The sequence below is a fragment of the Crinia signifera genome, chromosome 19 (genome assembly GCF_055691185.1).
Source record: "Crinia signifera chromosome 19, ASM5569118v1, whole genome shotgun sequence".
Lineage (NCBI taxonomy): Eukaryota > Metazoa > Chordata > Amphibia > Anura > Myobatrachidae > Crinia > Crinia signifera.
This window is the reverse complement of record NC_139226.1, coordinates 29,265,035-29,279,802: the sequence shown is the minus strand read 5'-3', so window position 1 is coordinate 29,279,802 and position 14,768 is coordinate 29,265,035. Positions and strand designations below refer to the sequence as shown.

The window sequence follows — 14,768 nt, the reverse complement described above, 5'->3', positions numbered from 1 at the left end:
GATCCAATAAGTATAATTGATTGGTGACCAATGATTTAATGTCAAATATAAATAAAAAATAAATAACTAAATAATTCCATGTATTCTACAGAAAGGATGCCACCAGTCTGAAGCGGTCATCAGCACTGCTGCACACTAGCATCACTTACCCTTTAGTAAATGTGTTGGTACTTATGTTAGTTGGGCGCCCACTATAGTTAGTACGCTCATACCCCCACTATCCATGTCGGCATGGAGATGATTTTATATAGTGTGGCGAGCGTAACGAGCCACCGAGCCCGAAGCGTGGCAAGCGGATGCGGAAAACTAAGCAAATAGCTTAGTGGGCGCCCAACTAACATATAAGTACCACTGTTTTAGATATTATATATTTATTATTTATGTCTGACAGCCGACATCACTGCCAATTTTGCCTGCCAGAAAGTGTAGCGCCACAAAAAAGACCTATAGACACTGGTTGGGCAGGGGTTATGCAATATGGGGGAGGGGGCAGGATCAGGGGTGCACGACACCTTATGCAATTTTTTTTTTTTTTTTTTAATCTAAATTTTTTGTTTAAATTAAGAATAAAAGGCACTTACTGCTATGATTGTTATTTATTTGTAAGGTGCCACAGGGCTCTGCAGTGCATATGTAAAAACAATCTCACTGGTCCTCACAGGTAACAAAAATAAAATAGATTTGCCTTCATATGAACACAAGAGTGAATAACAGTTGCACTGGTGGTGGCTGTAAACTGGTGCGGACATCTCTACTGTACATCTGGCGGCACACTTGAGAACACCTCAAGGCACACTGGTGTGCCACGGCACAGTGGTTGAAAAATGCTGACCTGGATCTTGAGGGTGCCTTGAGGATCGCGTTTGAGAACTTCTGGTGTAGGACATGCACATCAACATACATAAGGCAGATATAAAACCAAGGGTATGCCTGATTATGTACGACAGAGCTACACCCACATTGTGTGTGCTGGCAATGCCATCTGTGCCAACTACACATATGTATAGATCATGTATAGGCATGGCAACATGTGTGGCTGTAACCGTAGTTACACAGATATTAGCATTAGAATGATGAGCACTCTGCGGACCTGCGTGCTCCAGAAGTGCCAATTAGGGAGACAACCCCCTTAAATCTCACTAAAATAGCTTAAAAAAAACTAAACAAAAAGGGACAGTTCAAACAAAGACTGTATTATTTTTTAATTATATATAAAAGAATAACGAAAGCAGATGAAGGCATGTAACAAGTTCTGACGGGACAAAGAAGGGGGACAAAGAGCAAAAAACAGACAAGATCAATAGATAAACCATTCCAGCAATCATCAGGAAGAAGTGTCCATAATATCTCCTTCTGCAAAGAAGAAAACACACGTGAGTGGTATGTACAGTCTTCATCAGTAATCCTACAGTATACTCTGTACCTGTACTGCGCTGGCAAGAAGCATCACCGGGATAAGGGGAGACTACAGGACTGGTTTTATCCTGTCTGACTGCTGGTAAGCGTACATGCACTGGTAGGGAGCAGGTAACATACAGGAACACGCCAGAGGAGTGTCACTTGTGTACATGCCAACCGTAACCGACTGGTAATGTGTGCCTGGTCTGCGCTATTCATTAAGTGTCACAGTGACCTGTGGTCACTACATACATGTACAAGATACCAGGGCCCTCCCAAGCCTAAACATCGATTGTTCTAATGGGACAGAGGGGTTACATTCTCATGAATTAGTTCTAGATACAAAATGGCTGTCCTCACACTATGGGGGATATTCAATGTCGGGTCATGACTCTCGGGGCTGCCCCGACAGCCGTGACCCTGTCCCATTCTCGGCCCGCTCAACGCTCATGTCACAGGCAGGATTCAATGTCCCGCCTGCCGAGAAGGGGGCGTGGCCACGAGAAGCAGCAGGGAATTCGTGAGCTGCGGCCGGGAGCTTGTTAATTCCTGGCCGTTCTCAGCAGAACGAGCCCGGCTACTTGGGAAGTCGGGCTCGTTCTGCCCAGATCCCTGGGGAAGACAGCAATTAACAGGTCCCCGGCAGGAGATTGAATATCCCCCTAGGGGCAGATTTTTTTTTTTTTTAAGGGGCAATCAATCACAAGGCAGAACCATGCCTTGTAAGTAATTGCCCCTTAAAAAAAAATGTCAAAGTTTGTACTGCATCCGGCAATGCATTACATTCTGCCTTATGTGACAGGTACACTTTGGGCCTTACTAAGTTAGGAGCCTTTGTGTGGGTGGGTTTTGACCATTCAATGTGACCTAACCTCATCTAGACCAAGCACTTCCTTTGTGCACAATGAAACCCTTCGTAGAGGAATGGCTCCGCACTTCATGGCTGCAACCTAAATGATACGGCAACCTTCTCCACGTTTGAAGAAAGGACACATCAGATAGTTGCACATAATGTCGGCATCTCAATGTGAATATTACGGCTAATGTGTTGACTTTTGCAGCATTCCTGTCGACATTTAAGGTTAAAAAGGGTTCTGCTCTGTTCATGTCACATTTATGCTCAGTGTTACCGGAAGCGGAGGCCTCACGTGCACTTACTCATTTCATTGAACATAAAGGCATCCTGGTATTCTTTCATGTACTGCGTGGATCGGGACTCATCAAGGAACAGGGAGTACACCCGCTTTATGTCATCCACCTGCACATCGTTTCCCTGCAACACAATAGTGGACATGTTACAGGGAGTACACCAGTTATACATGATCCACCTGCACAGTTTGTCTGCCCTGTTATAGTGGTCCGGTCACTGCCATGGACATGCATTTGTCTTACAGCACCCAAACACTATAAAATCCACACGTAGATCACTAATGAGGACAACAGGCAGATATAAGAGTATTGGCTAAATACAGTGGTCTGGATGACTTGGTAAACTGTGCATGCAGCACAACCATTATAAACTTTATTGCTGTGTGTACACACTTGTACAATGTGCATGAGATTTTGACTATATAGTCAAAATCTCATCTGGATCTCATGCAGATTGTATGGGTTTTAACCCTTGCGACCCCGATGCGTGCTCCCCTATCGCAGCCAGAAAGTCTTGGCTGCATAGACTGTATAGTGCAGATCTGAACTATATAGTCTAAATTGTATGCAGATAGTCTAAATTGTATACATAGTCTAAATTGTACAAGTGTGTACACACCTTAAGGAGCGACAGGCAAATCTGAGCCATAACACATCTCCTATATTTCTCAACAACTGCTGAACGATCATTTACACGCAAGAGAAGGTTCCTGGGGGGGGGGGGCATATAACCAGAGATGTAGGGATAGCATGCACCTGCCAACTTCATTTGCATCTTCTGCACCTAGTACGTGCGTGTGTTACTAAGGACAACGCCTGCTCCGATGGCTGGAGATGTTCAGAATACCTAGTGATACAAGACTTTACTTATCGATGGAAATGTCTAATTGCAACAGCATTGTGCACGTGTCTCCAAATCAGGCCACTAATTGTTATGAAGCCTAAACACAGCTTCATCCCTTTGCGCATCCCGTGTACACCCTATAGTGAGCCAGGTAGTAATGTGCCACCCTGCTGCATTCTGACACCTGCTGGCCTGCAGCGTCTAACAACTAGGGACCCGGATCCAGATATGTAAGCAATGGCAATATTTATGCAGTTGCTGGGATCTATGCAAGCCGCTGGTGGGCGTCTTAGTACATTCTCAGGTTGGCAACATTTGCATACTTTCAGACAACAGTATTGCAGCTGCGAATGAGGTACATGAAGCATAACCCTTCTTCTACCTCTCACATATATCCCGGGAATATGGTCACTAGTGTCTCACACGGGAAACTGGATCTTCGCCCAAAATAATCCTCCTATTACAAGGAACACCGCCAATGTCTATCAGCGGCCTATTCGCAGTCTTGGCCGTATACTGATAACTTGCTGTGCACTGCATCATCCCAACTAACCTGACCCAACTTGTACAGTAACAAACATTGCTCCGTCCAAGCAAACTCAATTAGTCTTATCTATAAGACCGCTTTTTCCAATGTACCCCGTTATGCTTGGGGAAAGACTATGAAGAGGAACTCATAAAAAGTCTAAAACGGAATCAAAAATAAAATATACAAGACACTTTTTCAAGGCACCGTGACTCACCTTCCTCTTCCTGCAAACGAGACTCGCAGCAGTAATGAGCTGTATGGAGTATCTTAGAGATGTCTCTCGGCTGATCCGTGTCAAAACAGTGTAGGCATCCTCACACATATCCACATCTTCCTCTTCACACCTGCACAAGACATATTAACCAATGTAACCCTGCGATAGATAACTTGGTACCCTCGGATTTATAACCGATGACCAAAGTATGAAGGTTATTCCATGTAGACGAGTCCAAACACTCTCATACAGCAACATCTGGGCTGTATGTGTACTCTGTAAGCCAAGCCTACAATCCGCAGCCTCAGGGATAAACGTACAACGGAGGCCTTCTTACCGGATCTTCAGGATCTGCTTGGTCTCCTTCTCATTGTAAGGGGACGTGGAGATGATCAGTAACCGGTCCAGTAAATCTATAGGGATACCATGAGGACTCTGGTAGTTTGTGCCGCGAATCCTGTAAGTGTAATCAAGTTTTAGTAATTCAGCAGCTTTTTCAATCAGTTGAAATGTATGTAAAGATCATCGCCATGATATGATATATGTATGTGGTTTGCATAGACATTATGTAATTATAGGTCTTCTATTCCTACCTACCTTGTGATGCCCCTATTTGTGGCCATAATGAGGACTGGGGCCATGTCGCTTTCTAAAGCCCGATTCAAGAAGGAGAAACACTCAATATCCAGCATGTGAACCTCGTCAATGAACAGCACCTAAAGGAGGACGGACAGGAAATGCGATTGGACGTATGAAAAGTGCAGAGACTACAGGAGACATGCAGCAATTAGGACTTCAAACATGTCCTCGGTATCCAACAAAATGTCTGAGTCTGCAGATATCTGTGTACGTACCCCAGGGATGATCTCCGCTTTCCCTTCCTCTCGCCACTCTGCCACCTTAGCATTGATTTGCTCCCGGACCTCTGATTTGATTTCTCCAGTATCACCTGCATCACGGAGAAAAATAAAAAAAAGTCAGGACACTAGTTTTGTGAAAGAACATTCAGTCTTCTTGCAAACTGCATTGTGGGTGATTGTCAGACTTTACTATTATATTAGAGAGAATACTCACATAAGTTAAACCTTAGTAGGATGGATAAGTCACCGGTCAGCTAGCACTGATATAATCTATATATGGGGTTGCCAGCAACTGACGGCACCCCGATCCTAAGTATGTTGAGGAGAGTTAGGCTGCAGGTAGGGAGGTGGAGTATACTAGGTGTTGGGATCCTGAACATTGGTCTACTGACTGCCGGCATCCCAATACCAACCCCATCTATGGGCAGTCACATACAGAGTGTAAAGGCATACATTGAGGAGATTCGGTCCAAATCGCCTCTCCCTGACATGCCGCCGGGTCCGATGCGCATCGGACCCTACCAGGTGGTCGGACCGGCAGGCGGCGAGGCGGTCAGGAAGCAGGGACAAATGTGATCCATCACAACGGATCGCATACGTCCCTGCCGCTGGGAATGTCCCGGCGGCTCGCAGGGTATCGGGTGTCCGTATACTGCTGTGCTCAGTGCATAAACACTTCACCCTTCTGAGCGATTTTCCCAGGGTGGGTGGCTTTCCATAGCAGGACCACTCCATTGCTCATCTGCTGGTAATGCCAGCAGGTGAGCAGCAGTGGCAGGCGATGATTCTGGAGCTCATTGCTGCCCCATACACATTGGGCGGCTTTTGTGCTGAAAGCAGTTCAAACGAGAAAACTGAGCTGCATTCAGCTCAAAATTGGCCAGTATGTATGGGCCTTTACAACGTAGGATGAAGAGGCAGGCGTGAGACAGAGGGGTGAGCTGCGTAGCGAATGGAGTGCGGAGATAGGAGGCGAGGCAGCCAATGCATGGCCTACATCATAGAACTTATCCAGAAATACAGATCTTAATAGGTATTGCTTGGAGCAGAGCAGGGGAAGAAGGGGCGTGAGAGAAACTTTCAAACCATTCAAGGGTTTTATAAGGTACAGGAGGGAGACAGTCTCCAAATTAAGAGAAGTATTAGAACACGAGGACATGAAGAGACTGGAGGGAGGTAGGTGCAGAGGAAACCTGAAGAAAAAGGACTTCACAGAAAATGGATGAGTGGAATAGCCTCCCGTCAGAGGTGGAAGTGACAAATCTACATAGGATCGGTTTGAGCTGTACAACATTGTATTGGACACAAATATCATGGAGGTGTCCATACCTCCCAACATGACCATCTCCAGGAGGGACACAATGCTCTGTTTCTGGGCTTCGCTCTTATTGATTAGCATCACCTGTATTGAAGCAGCTTTCTTAGCAATCATCCTGTTTGAAGCAGGTAATGGTTATCATACATAAAGAGGGAAGTCCAGAAACAGAGCATTGTGTCCCTCCTGGAATGGGTCATGTTGGGAGCTACGGGTGTCTATTATATGGTGTCTAGAGGTCAGAGGGAACGACAGATGTCCTAGACATTTATCTAGAAGGAGAATGAGTCTCCCGGAGACACACCTGAGAAGAGTGCGAGGAATCCTTGCGTCCGGCTATTAATGACGTCGATTTCATGTAACGACACTGTATGTACCACTTCCTTGCGCTTTTGGAGCTCCCCGTCCGGGCACTGAACGAACTTAGTCTGGACAAAGACAGGAGTCGTGTCAGCTTTATCAGACCCAGAATAAGCCTGAAGCACATCTTATCCCTGTGCACTCTTACCTGGGATCCCATGGCGTCGTAATCCCGTGCCCTGGTGAACGCACGGCCCAGCTTTGTAATCTTGCCTGTTGCTTTATCAATGGTAATTACATCCCTGCAATACAAAACAGTGTAGAAATGTTTTACATACACCCTAAAACTAATCTAACGTGCAGCAAGAAGATTGATGGCATACGCACATTCCTTATCATGTATCTGCGCGCGGATTTAGAACAGCTTCCTCTGCTGAATTAGGCCCTATATGCACCCAGTCTGTATTGTGGCTTGGTTTTGCGTTTGATGAAAGCAGTTAGCACTTACCCAGCCTGGACTTTTTCCTTGGTCAATGATTCAATCATCTTTGTTCCCAGGTCATAGATGGTCTCCATCTCTGTTGTTTTCAAGGTCAGTTTGCCCACTTTGGCGCCCTTACATTCAGAAATAAAAACAACTTTAAGAAGCAGTATTTTTTTTTTTTACCTTTACAACCCAAAATATAACATTTCTAATCATAAACTAATCCAGAAGTGGCTGTGCGATGCAAGACGTAACCCTGGCCGGTAGCCTTCCAATAAGCCCATGTTACGTGAAGTCTCAGGACTTGACTTATGATCACGTATTTACTTCCTGAATATAGTCACATCCGCAGTAACTGGACAGAACAACAGCAGCTTGTTACTGCGAATGACACCCACTGACCAGTTACACTTTCACATGTTACTATAGATACATTTACACGAACGCTGTCAGGCCAATTATCCCATGGAGAGGACACAGGAATGTAATCAATAGAAAAACTCACTGTTCCTGTCGCCGGCCTGTCAATCTGAACCTCCACAACTTCACCTTCAATTATTTCCGTTTCCTCCCTGGAAAGAAATTAGCCAAATTTTTAGTTGGTTTGGGGGTTTAAGCCAAATTTGACAGATATATATATATATATATAAAAAAAAATTACACGTAAATAAGCAATGTACGTAAAAACACATTTAGTTAATCCCAATATCGATCTGCTTACTTTATTCGGACCCCGATAGAGCGCCGGAAAGCCTGCGTCAAAGCTTCGGTTTTGCTCATCTCCAGAGAGAAGATCTCACTGCCAGCGATGGCTGTAAACGGCGTATCTGGGCCTAGGGCTTGAGCCATACCTGTTATGGCAGACAGATTGCAGTCAAAAACAGGAACGCTCACTTTGTATTCAGTATGGAGCCTATTAAATGCAGTTTAGGATTCACTGATGATTAGAGTTCGCTGTGTGGCCTGTTGCTCTCTAATAGAGGGGTAGATGTATGAAGCAGTAATAAAGGAGGAGAAGAAGTGAGCCCCATGGCAACCAATCAGCACTGAAGTAACAAAGCAGCTGATTGGTTGCCATGGACCACATCTACCCCAGAGTAACAATGATGAGTTCATAACACACAAAAAATGTTCCACATATGCGGAATCATCTCATGGCAAGGTTAATGAAAATGAGTGGGAATTGTGTAAAACCATTACCCACAACATACAATGAATACATATAATAAACAGTAATACCCATAGCAATGGCGGTTTTTCCTGTGCCCGGCTGCCCAGCTATTAATACAGCTCGTCCTGCAATTTTTCCTTCTTTGATCATTTCCAATATAACCCCAGCAGCGCGTCGAGCTGCCAACTGTCCAACCATGCCTTGGGAAACCTGCAGACACACAGAGATAGTGTTATGGGCAGAGTGGTACAGTAGGCCGGGCATAGGCAGAGATGCAGGGAATTGGGCAGATATGCAAGGAAGGCTTAAACAAGGACAGAGACATGGACAGACGCAGAAGTATGGGTAATCGCGGAGAAGGAGAAGGCTTTGACAGAGGTGAAAAGAAAACAGAGGCAATTGCCCATCTCATAAACCAAGTATTATTTAAATTAAAAAAAACACAACCCTGAGCGGCTTCCCCCCCTGCCCGGTGCCGTCAGTGGGGAGAGGACGGCTTTGCATAGCGCAGTGCAATGCAAAGCCGTCCTCAAAGCCGCTCATCTGCTGGTTATACCAAACTGCTTTCCCGGTGATGATACGGGAGCGCGCAGCAGTGCTCATCGCCGGGCCATACACACTGGACAGCTTTAAGCTGAAAGCTGCTGTTTTGAGCGGCTTTCAGCTCAAAGTCAGCAATTGTGTATAGACCTTAAGGGGTATATTCAGCTTGCGGGTCATTATTTAACTGACAAGCACACGGCGTGTGTGATACTCCCCAAAAACAAGCCATCCTATCCATTAAAAAAAACCCTCGCCGGCTGCATTGAATACAACCCTTAATAGTCATTGTAGCACAAGCACAGAAACTTCCTTCCACAATAGGACTAATATTATCCCGAGCATTTGTCTGAGCCGTCTGTTCTACACTCCCTCTATATGGCTGCACAGAGCCAGTCCAGAGATCTACTACAAGCACGAGAATCTTCCCGGCATCATTCACGGATGGATTTACCAAGGACCATCAATGTAGCTGCATAACCAAAGGCAGCAATGCTTCCAAAACTAGAGAGATTTGTTTTATTGTACTGCTGCTCAGCAAGAAACCAAGCCAAGTGCCTGTTCCAAATGTAATATTAGATTTCCGGTTTCACAGAGCAGCTGCAGGCAGCTTGTTGTATTCTACACAACTACATGTAGAACTACATGTTCTACATTGGCCACTATGGCACACGGCTGAACAGTAAAGCCGGGCATACGTTAGGGCGACTTCTCCGTCCCGTGCGGCAGGATTGCATACGGTATATCATATGCAGTCCTTTTTCCATACAATAGGTGATATGTACAGTATCAAGCTTCATAAAGTGATAAAATGGAGAATGATAAACAGCTAATCAGATCCTATCTGCCTTGTTACAGACTGGGTTTGAAAAATGAGAGATAGAAGCTGATTGGCTGGTTGTTTATCGCTCTCCGCTTTATCACATTTTGAAGATATTGCATGCTATGCCAGACCAACTGCCGGCTTGGATGCCAGATTGCTTCTTTAGCCACTGTGACTCGCGTGGGACCGGGCAACACATCGGACCTGCAGTCAATCACGTGATTTAGAAGCTTTTCACGTGATTGACTGCCTGCAATCGCATGATGAGCCTAAATCACATTTGAATCTCCCTGGTGTATGGAGGCCTTAGACCTAGCCTCAGGAGCGTTACGGAGAAAGGTCAAACTTTCTTAAAAAGTGGTGATATCGTCCACAGCAACCAATCTGCTGCGATCTATGATTTAAAAAAAATGCAGCAGATAGATGCTAGATAGAAGCTGCTCCCAGCAAATCCTGCCACATTTTTGCTATTAAGGCATCCTAAGACTGAGGCTGGGCATGCTGGGATGTGTAGTTCCACAACAGCTGGAGGGCCGCATGTTAGGCTTTAAGAGATTTAATACATTAGCCACTATGTGAACAATTCACAATAAGTTAACACGGCAAATACAAATCTGCTGTAACCCACGGCAACCAGATGACGTGGCATCTAGAGCATGGGTCCTCAAACTTCGGCCCTCCAGATGTTGTGAAACTACAAATCCCAGCATGCCTTGCCACAGTTTTAACACTCCCTTATAGCAAAACTGTGGCAATGCACGTTGGGATTTGTAGTTTCACAACATCTGGAGGGCCGCAGTTTGAGGACCCATGCTCTAGAGCAGCAGCACCACATTATTAAACAAGAGTTTATATTGCTGGCATTTACCGGCCGGGGCTCCAGTGCATCATTCAGTCCAAGCCCTCGGATGTGCGAGTGGGCACCTGGCAAACAGATTACACAGTGGGTTAAACGATCATCTTAAAACGTACATAAGAATATTCAGGTAATATATACAATATTCTGCTGTGCGACATTTACCACAAAGTAACATTATACATTCCAGGCAACAGATGTGTGGCTTTCTGTAGTTGGCTGTATTTCCCTTATCTGTGTGCAGGCATGAAAACCTTCTTGCTACACTGCACATACCATTACTTTATTATTGTAGCGTTCATTCTAGCTCCCTGCACCTTTCAAAACCCGTGCAGTTCCTCTTCTCTGGCTGGGGTGTTGCTCTCTGCTTTGGAGCTCCTAGCACAGGTCTGGTCTGCATAGCAGTAATGAAATACAGGCCACGCTGTGCTAGACGCACCACAGGAGAGAGCGGAACCACAGGCAGGGAAGAGGAACTGCACAGGTTTTGAAAGATGTAGGCTGCAAGATTATCTGACATTAATAGGAATATACATTTACTAATGTGGGGGTTTGTACGTGTGCAAGAGGTAAACCGTGCCGCCCCACTGATTTTACACGAACTGCCACAGTGAGTGGGACAGGGGAAAGCTAAACAGAGGAAATGGGGGGGGGGGGGGGGGTGTAAACACTTGGGGGGGGGGGGGGTTGAGAACAAGGTGTGGTCTTAGAATGCAGGAGAGTGAGTAAGGGTAAAAATACTGGACGGGGAAGTCGAGGTGGTTAAACGGCGGGGATCGCTGAAAACAAGTGACCCACAGCGTTTAACCCCCACACATTGTATTCAATGTTCCAGGGGAATCCTCGCTGTCAGAGGACATCAAGGATTCCCCCAAACAGCGAGGCTTGCGGCTAATGCAGGGAGCCCTCTGCATTTAGCTGTGAGCCTCACTGTTTAAGCAACCGCATACGCCGTTTCCCCCTCACTGCAAAAGCCTGGCGAGGGGGAAAAGGCATGTGCAGGGAGTCAGCTGTATACTGACCCCGCGAGCTGTGGGTGCCGGATGGCTGACAGACAGTCGGATTCCCAACTGTTAAAACCCTGACACTGGGGGTCCCGACGGCCACTGGTTATTCTCCCTCGTGGCGGCCCACTGCCCCATAGAGGGAGAATAGGTGACAAGCATAGCCCGCAAGGGGCTTCGTTGCGCTCCCCACGCTGTCTGAGTCCGAGCAGTCGGGATCCTGAAATTGGGCTAATGACTGTCGGGATCCCGACATTGGGCTAATGACTGTCAGGATCCCGACATTGGGCTCATGACTGTCAGGATCCCGACATTGGGCTCATGACTGTCAGGATCCCGACAGTTGGTGTGCTATACCACACCCGAGCTGTGTCAGTGAGCAGGCAGCACTGGTCGCTGTCACAGCTTGCACAAATCATTGAATACTGCCTTTAGCCGGATGTTTTGGGGTCTCCTACCCAACTCATTTTAACACAAACCGTTTGTGTGCCTTCTAGTGAGCATTACATTACGCTACTTCATGGTATTGTACAATAGTAATTTTGCTGATGCTTGTTTAACTTACATTACTGTGGTACAAACACTGGTGGAAACATATGCATTATGGGAGATGACACGCATTTTATAAGTGTGTTACAGCTCACAGCCTGATAAATATAACAATAAAGCTGCACATATTCAATTTAACTGCATGCATTAACCACAAGGCTAAAAGCATGTATTTAACGGCTCTTCACAGTTTTCTTCTTACAATACACAATTCTTTTATTTCATGTACAGAAACAATTAAAATGAGCATACATTTATGCAACACCATGCAAACAGAACATTGTATACAATTTAAACATTTAATTGAATTTAACGTTGTAGAACACAATCCCAAAATCCCAAAGCCAGAGGGCATGTGGAACACAGGGTGTTACTAACTGACGAAACTTATTACTATAGAAACGGCTTTGTTGATTGTTGAGTTGTTGCTATGGGAACCTTCTTCCAGACTGACAGGAGATGACAAAACAGGATCTACAATTGCTGCTAATTGTGCAGTGTTATTTTAAGAATATACTTCGCAATATTATCTTAGTAAATAATAAAGCCCAAAAACTAACAAAAATAATCCCAATTTTCTTTTTACATAGGAAATAGTTACCTATTCTCTCTATTCTGGTTACATCTCGTACTTCGGGAACCTTGGTTGTCTAGGGAAGAATGTGAAACATTAGTAAAATCTTATTGCACACATGGTGCCCTGGTATTTTATAACCCTACAGAACATATGTGGTGCGACCTTGATGATCAATTTAGTAGGCCACCACTTTACATGATAATTCCCAGCCAATACAAACACCCTTGGCTTCAGCAGACTTGAACCACACTAAACGGTGGAACAGGAAACTGCACCGACATAGGATGGAGCTTATAATATCATGTCTGTTCATTCGGCAAGTCCAGTGTCTGGTTAGGCTTGTGCAGACCAAATCAGGGGTTCTGTACCTATCTTTTGGACTGGCATAATTGTATGTAATGAACTAAAAACCATAAAATATTAGTCTTTGCCACGTTGGGTCATATTTTTTTGCATGGGCAGTTTAAAAAAAAAAAAAGAAAAAAAAAAAAAAGGATGTGGAGAAACAAATATCATACATGCACAGATCAAACATATGCAGAGATCCTAAAGAGCAGTTCGCAATATGGTTGTGACTAGTTTCCCTTCACCGAAAAGACATGGAAGTGGTTTGTTGCCCCTACAGCTTTTGTATCAAAGGGCGTTTCCTACAAGTTTTCGCCACCACTATTGTAACTCTAGGGTGACCTGTTCAATAAACAGTCGCGTGCCCATTCAGCGCCACACAGGTAGCCCGGCGCAGCACCGTACCCATTCAGCGCCACACAGGGAGCAAGTCACAGCGCCGTACCCATTCAGCGCCACACAGGGAGCAAGTCAAAGCGCCGAACCCATTCAGCGCAACACAGGGAGCAAGTCAAAGCGCCGAACCCATTCGGCGCAACACAGGGAGCAAGTCAAAGCGCCGAACCCATTCGGCGCCACACAGGGAGCAAGTCACAGCGCCGAACCCATTCAGCGCCACACAGGGAGCAAGTCACAGCGCCGAACCCATTCAGCGCCACACAGGGAGCAAGTCACAGCGCCGAACCCATTCAGCGCCACACAGGGAGCAAGTCACAGCGCCGAACCCATTCAGCGCCACACAGGGAGCAAGTCACAGCGCCGAACCCATTCAGCGCCACACAGGGAGCAAGTCACAGCACCGTACCCATTCAGCGCCACACAGGGAGCAAGTCAAAGCTCCGAACCCATTCAGGGCAACACAGGGAGCAAGTCAAAGCGCCGAACCCATTCATCGCAACACAGGGAGCAAGTCAAAGCGCCGAACCCATTCAGCGCAACACAGGGAGCAAGACAAAGCACAGAATCCATTCAACGCAACACAGGGAGCAAGTCACAGCGCCAAACCCATTCAGCGCCACACAGGGACCAAGTGACAGCACCATATCCATTCAGCACATCGCCATACCCATTCAGCACTACAAAGGGAGCCCATCACAGCGACATACCGATTCAGCACCACACAGGGAGCCTGGTACAGCACCGTGCCCATTCAACACCGCAAAGGGAGCCTGTCTAAGCCCCCTGCCCATTCCCATACATAGGGAGAACGTCTCAGAAACATGTCCATCCCCACATCTTCATTTTCTCACACATGAGCCCATGACAGCACCATGCACATTTCCACCCCTCACAGGGAGCCCATCCCTGCACCATTCCTATTCCCCCACATACATGGAGCCCATCACTGCACCATTCCTATTCCCCCACACACATGGAGCCCATCACTGCACCATGCCCGATCCCCCACAGAGGGAACCCAGCACAGCACCGACTACTGAGCCGCTCCCCTGTTGCAAACCACGTCCTGGCCGCAGTACAGTCAGTAGCTTCGGTTACCGGGCTCCGCTGTCTCTTACCGCCATAGCCGCCATGCTGCTGCAGCCTCACCAACCGCCGGGTACAACAGGAGAGGTGTAGGTGTAATACTGATACCAGTCCGACAGGAAACAGCTCCCCGAGCAAGCGTTCCGGGCTGAGGACCCGCCCACTCCGGGATGGGGGGAACTTAGCGAGTTCTGTCTGTCAGTGTCCGTGTGCTGTGTGTACATACACAGACATATATCATATGTTATGTTATGTTATGTATAGTACTGCTGGGCCTGTAGTGGTTGCTACACACAGGTTGCATCATGTATTAGGCGCCACTATG

The 14,768-nt window shown here is 46.4% G+C and overlaps 1 protein-coding gene across 1 annotated transcript; it reads right to left on the bottom strand.

Moving 5' to 3' along the window:
* Positions 1-1,187: 1,187 nt before the first annotated feature.
* Positions 1,188-14,613, bottom strand: RUVBL2 (RuvB like AAA ATPase 2). The gene is made up of 15 exons (XM_083162256.1): positions 14,476-14,613; positions 12,638-12,686; positions 10,496-10,551; positions 8,333-8,474; positions 7,815-7,944; positions 7,599-7,665; positions 7,118-7,224; positions 6,818-6,911; positions 6,614-6,737; positions 4,989-5,083; positions 4,732-4,850; positions 4,472-4,591; positions 4,135-4,264; positions 2,557-2,671; positions 1,188-1,353 (listed from the first exon to the last, which is right to left on the bottom strand). Exons 1-15 carry the CDS (start codon positions 14,488-14,490, stop codon positions 1,325-1,327), a joined length of 1,392 nt encoding a protein of 463 aa, XP_083018382.1. The 5' UTR covers positions 14,491-14,613; the 3' UTR covers positions 1,188-1,324.
* Positions 14,614-14,768: the final 155 nt, after the last annotated feature.

Excerpts from the sequence above, each read along its gene's own strand:
- RUVBL2 (XM_083162256.1), bottom strand. Across the intron at positions 8,475-10,495 it reads ATGCACTGGAGCCCCGGCCG|GTTTCCCAAGGCATGGTTGG; the intron begins GTAAATGCCAGC and ends GTGTGTCTGCAG. Across the intron at positions 2,672-4,134 it reads TCGTTTGCAGGAAGAGGAAG|GGAAACGATGTGCAGGTGGA; the intron begins GTGAGTCACGGT and ends ATTGTGTTGCAG.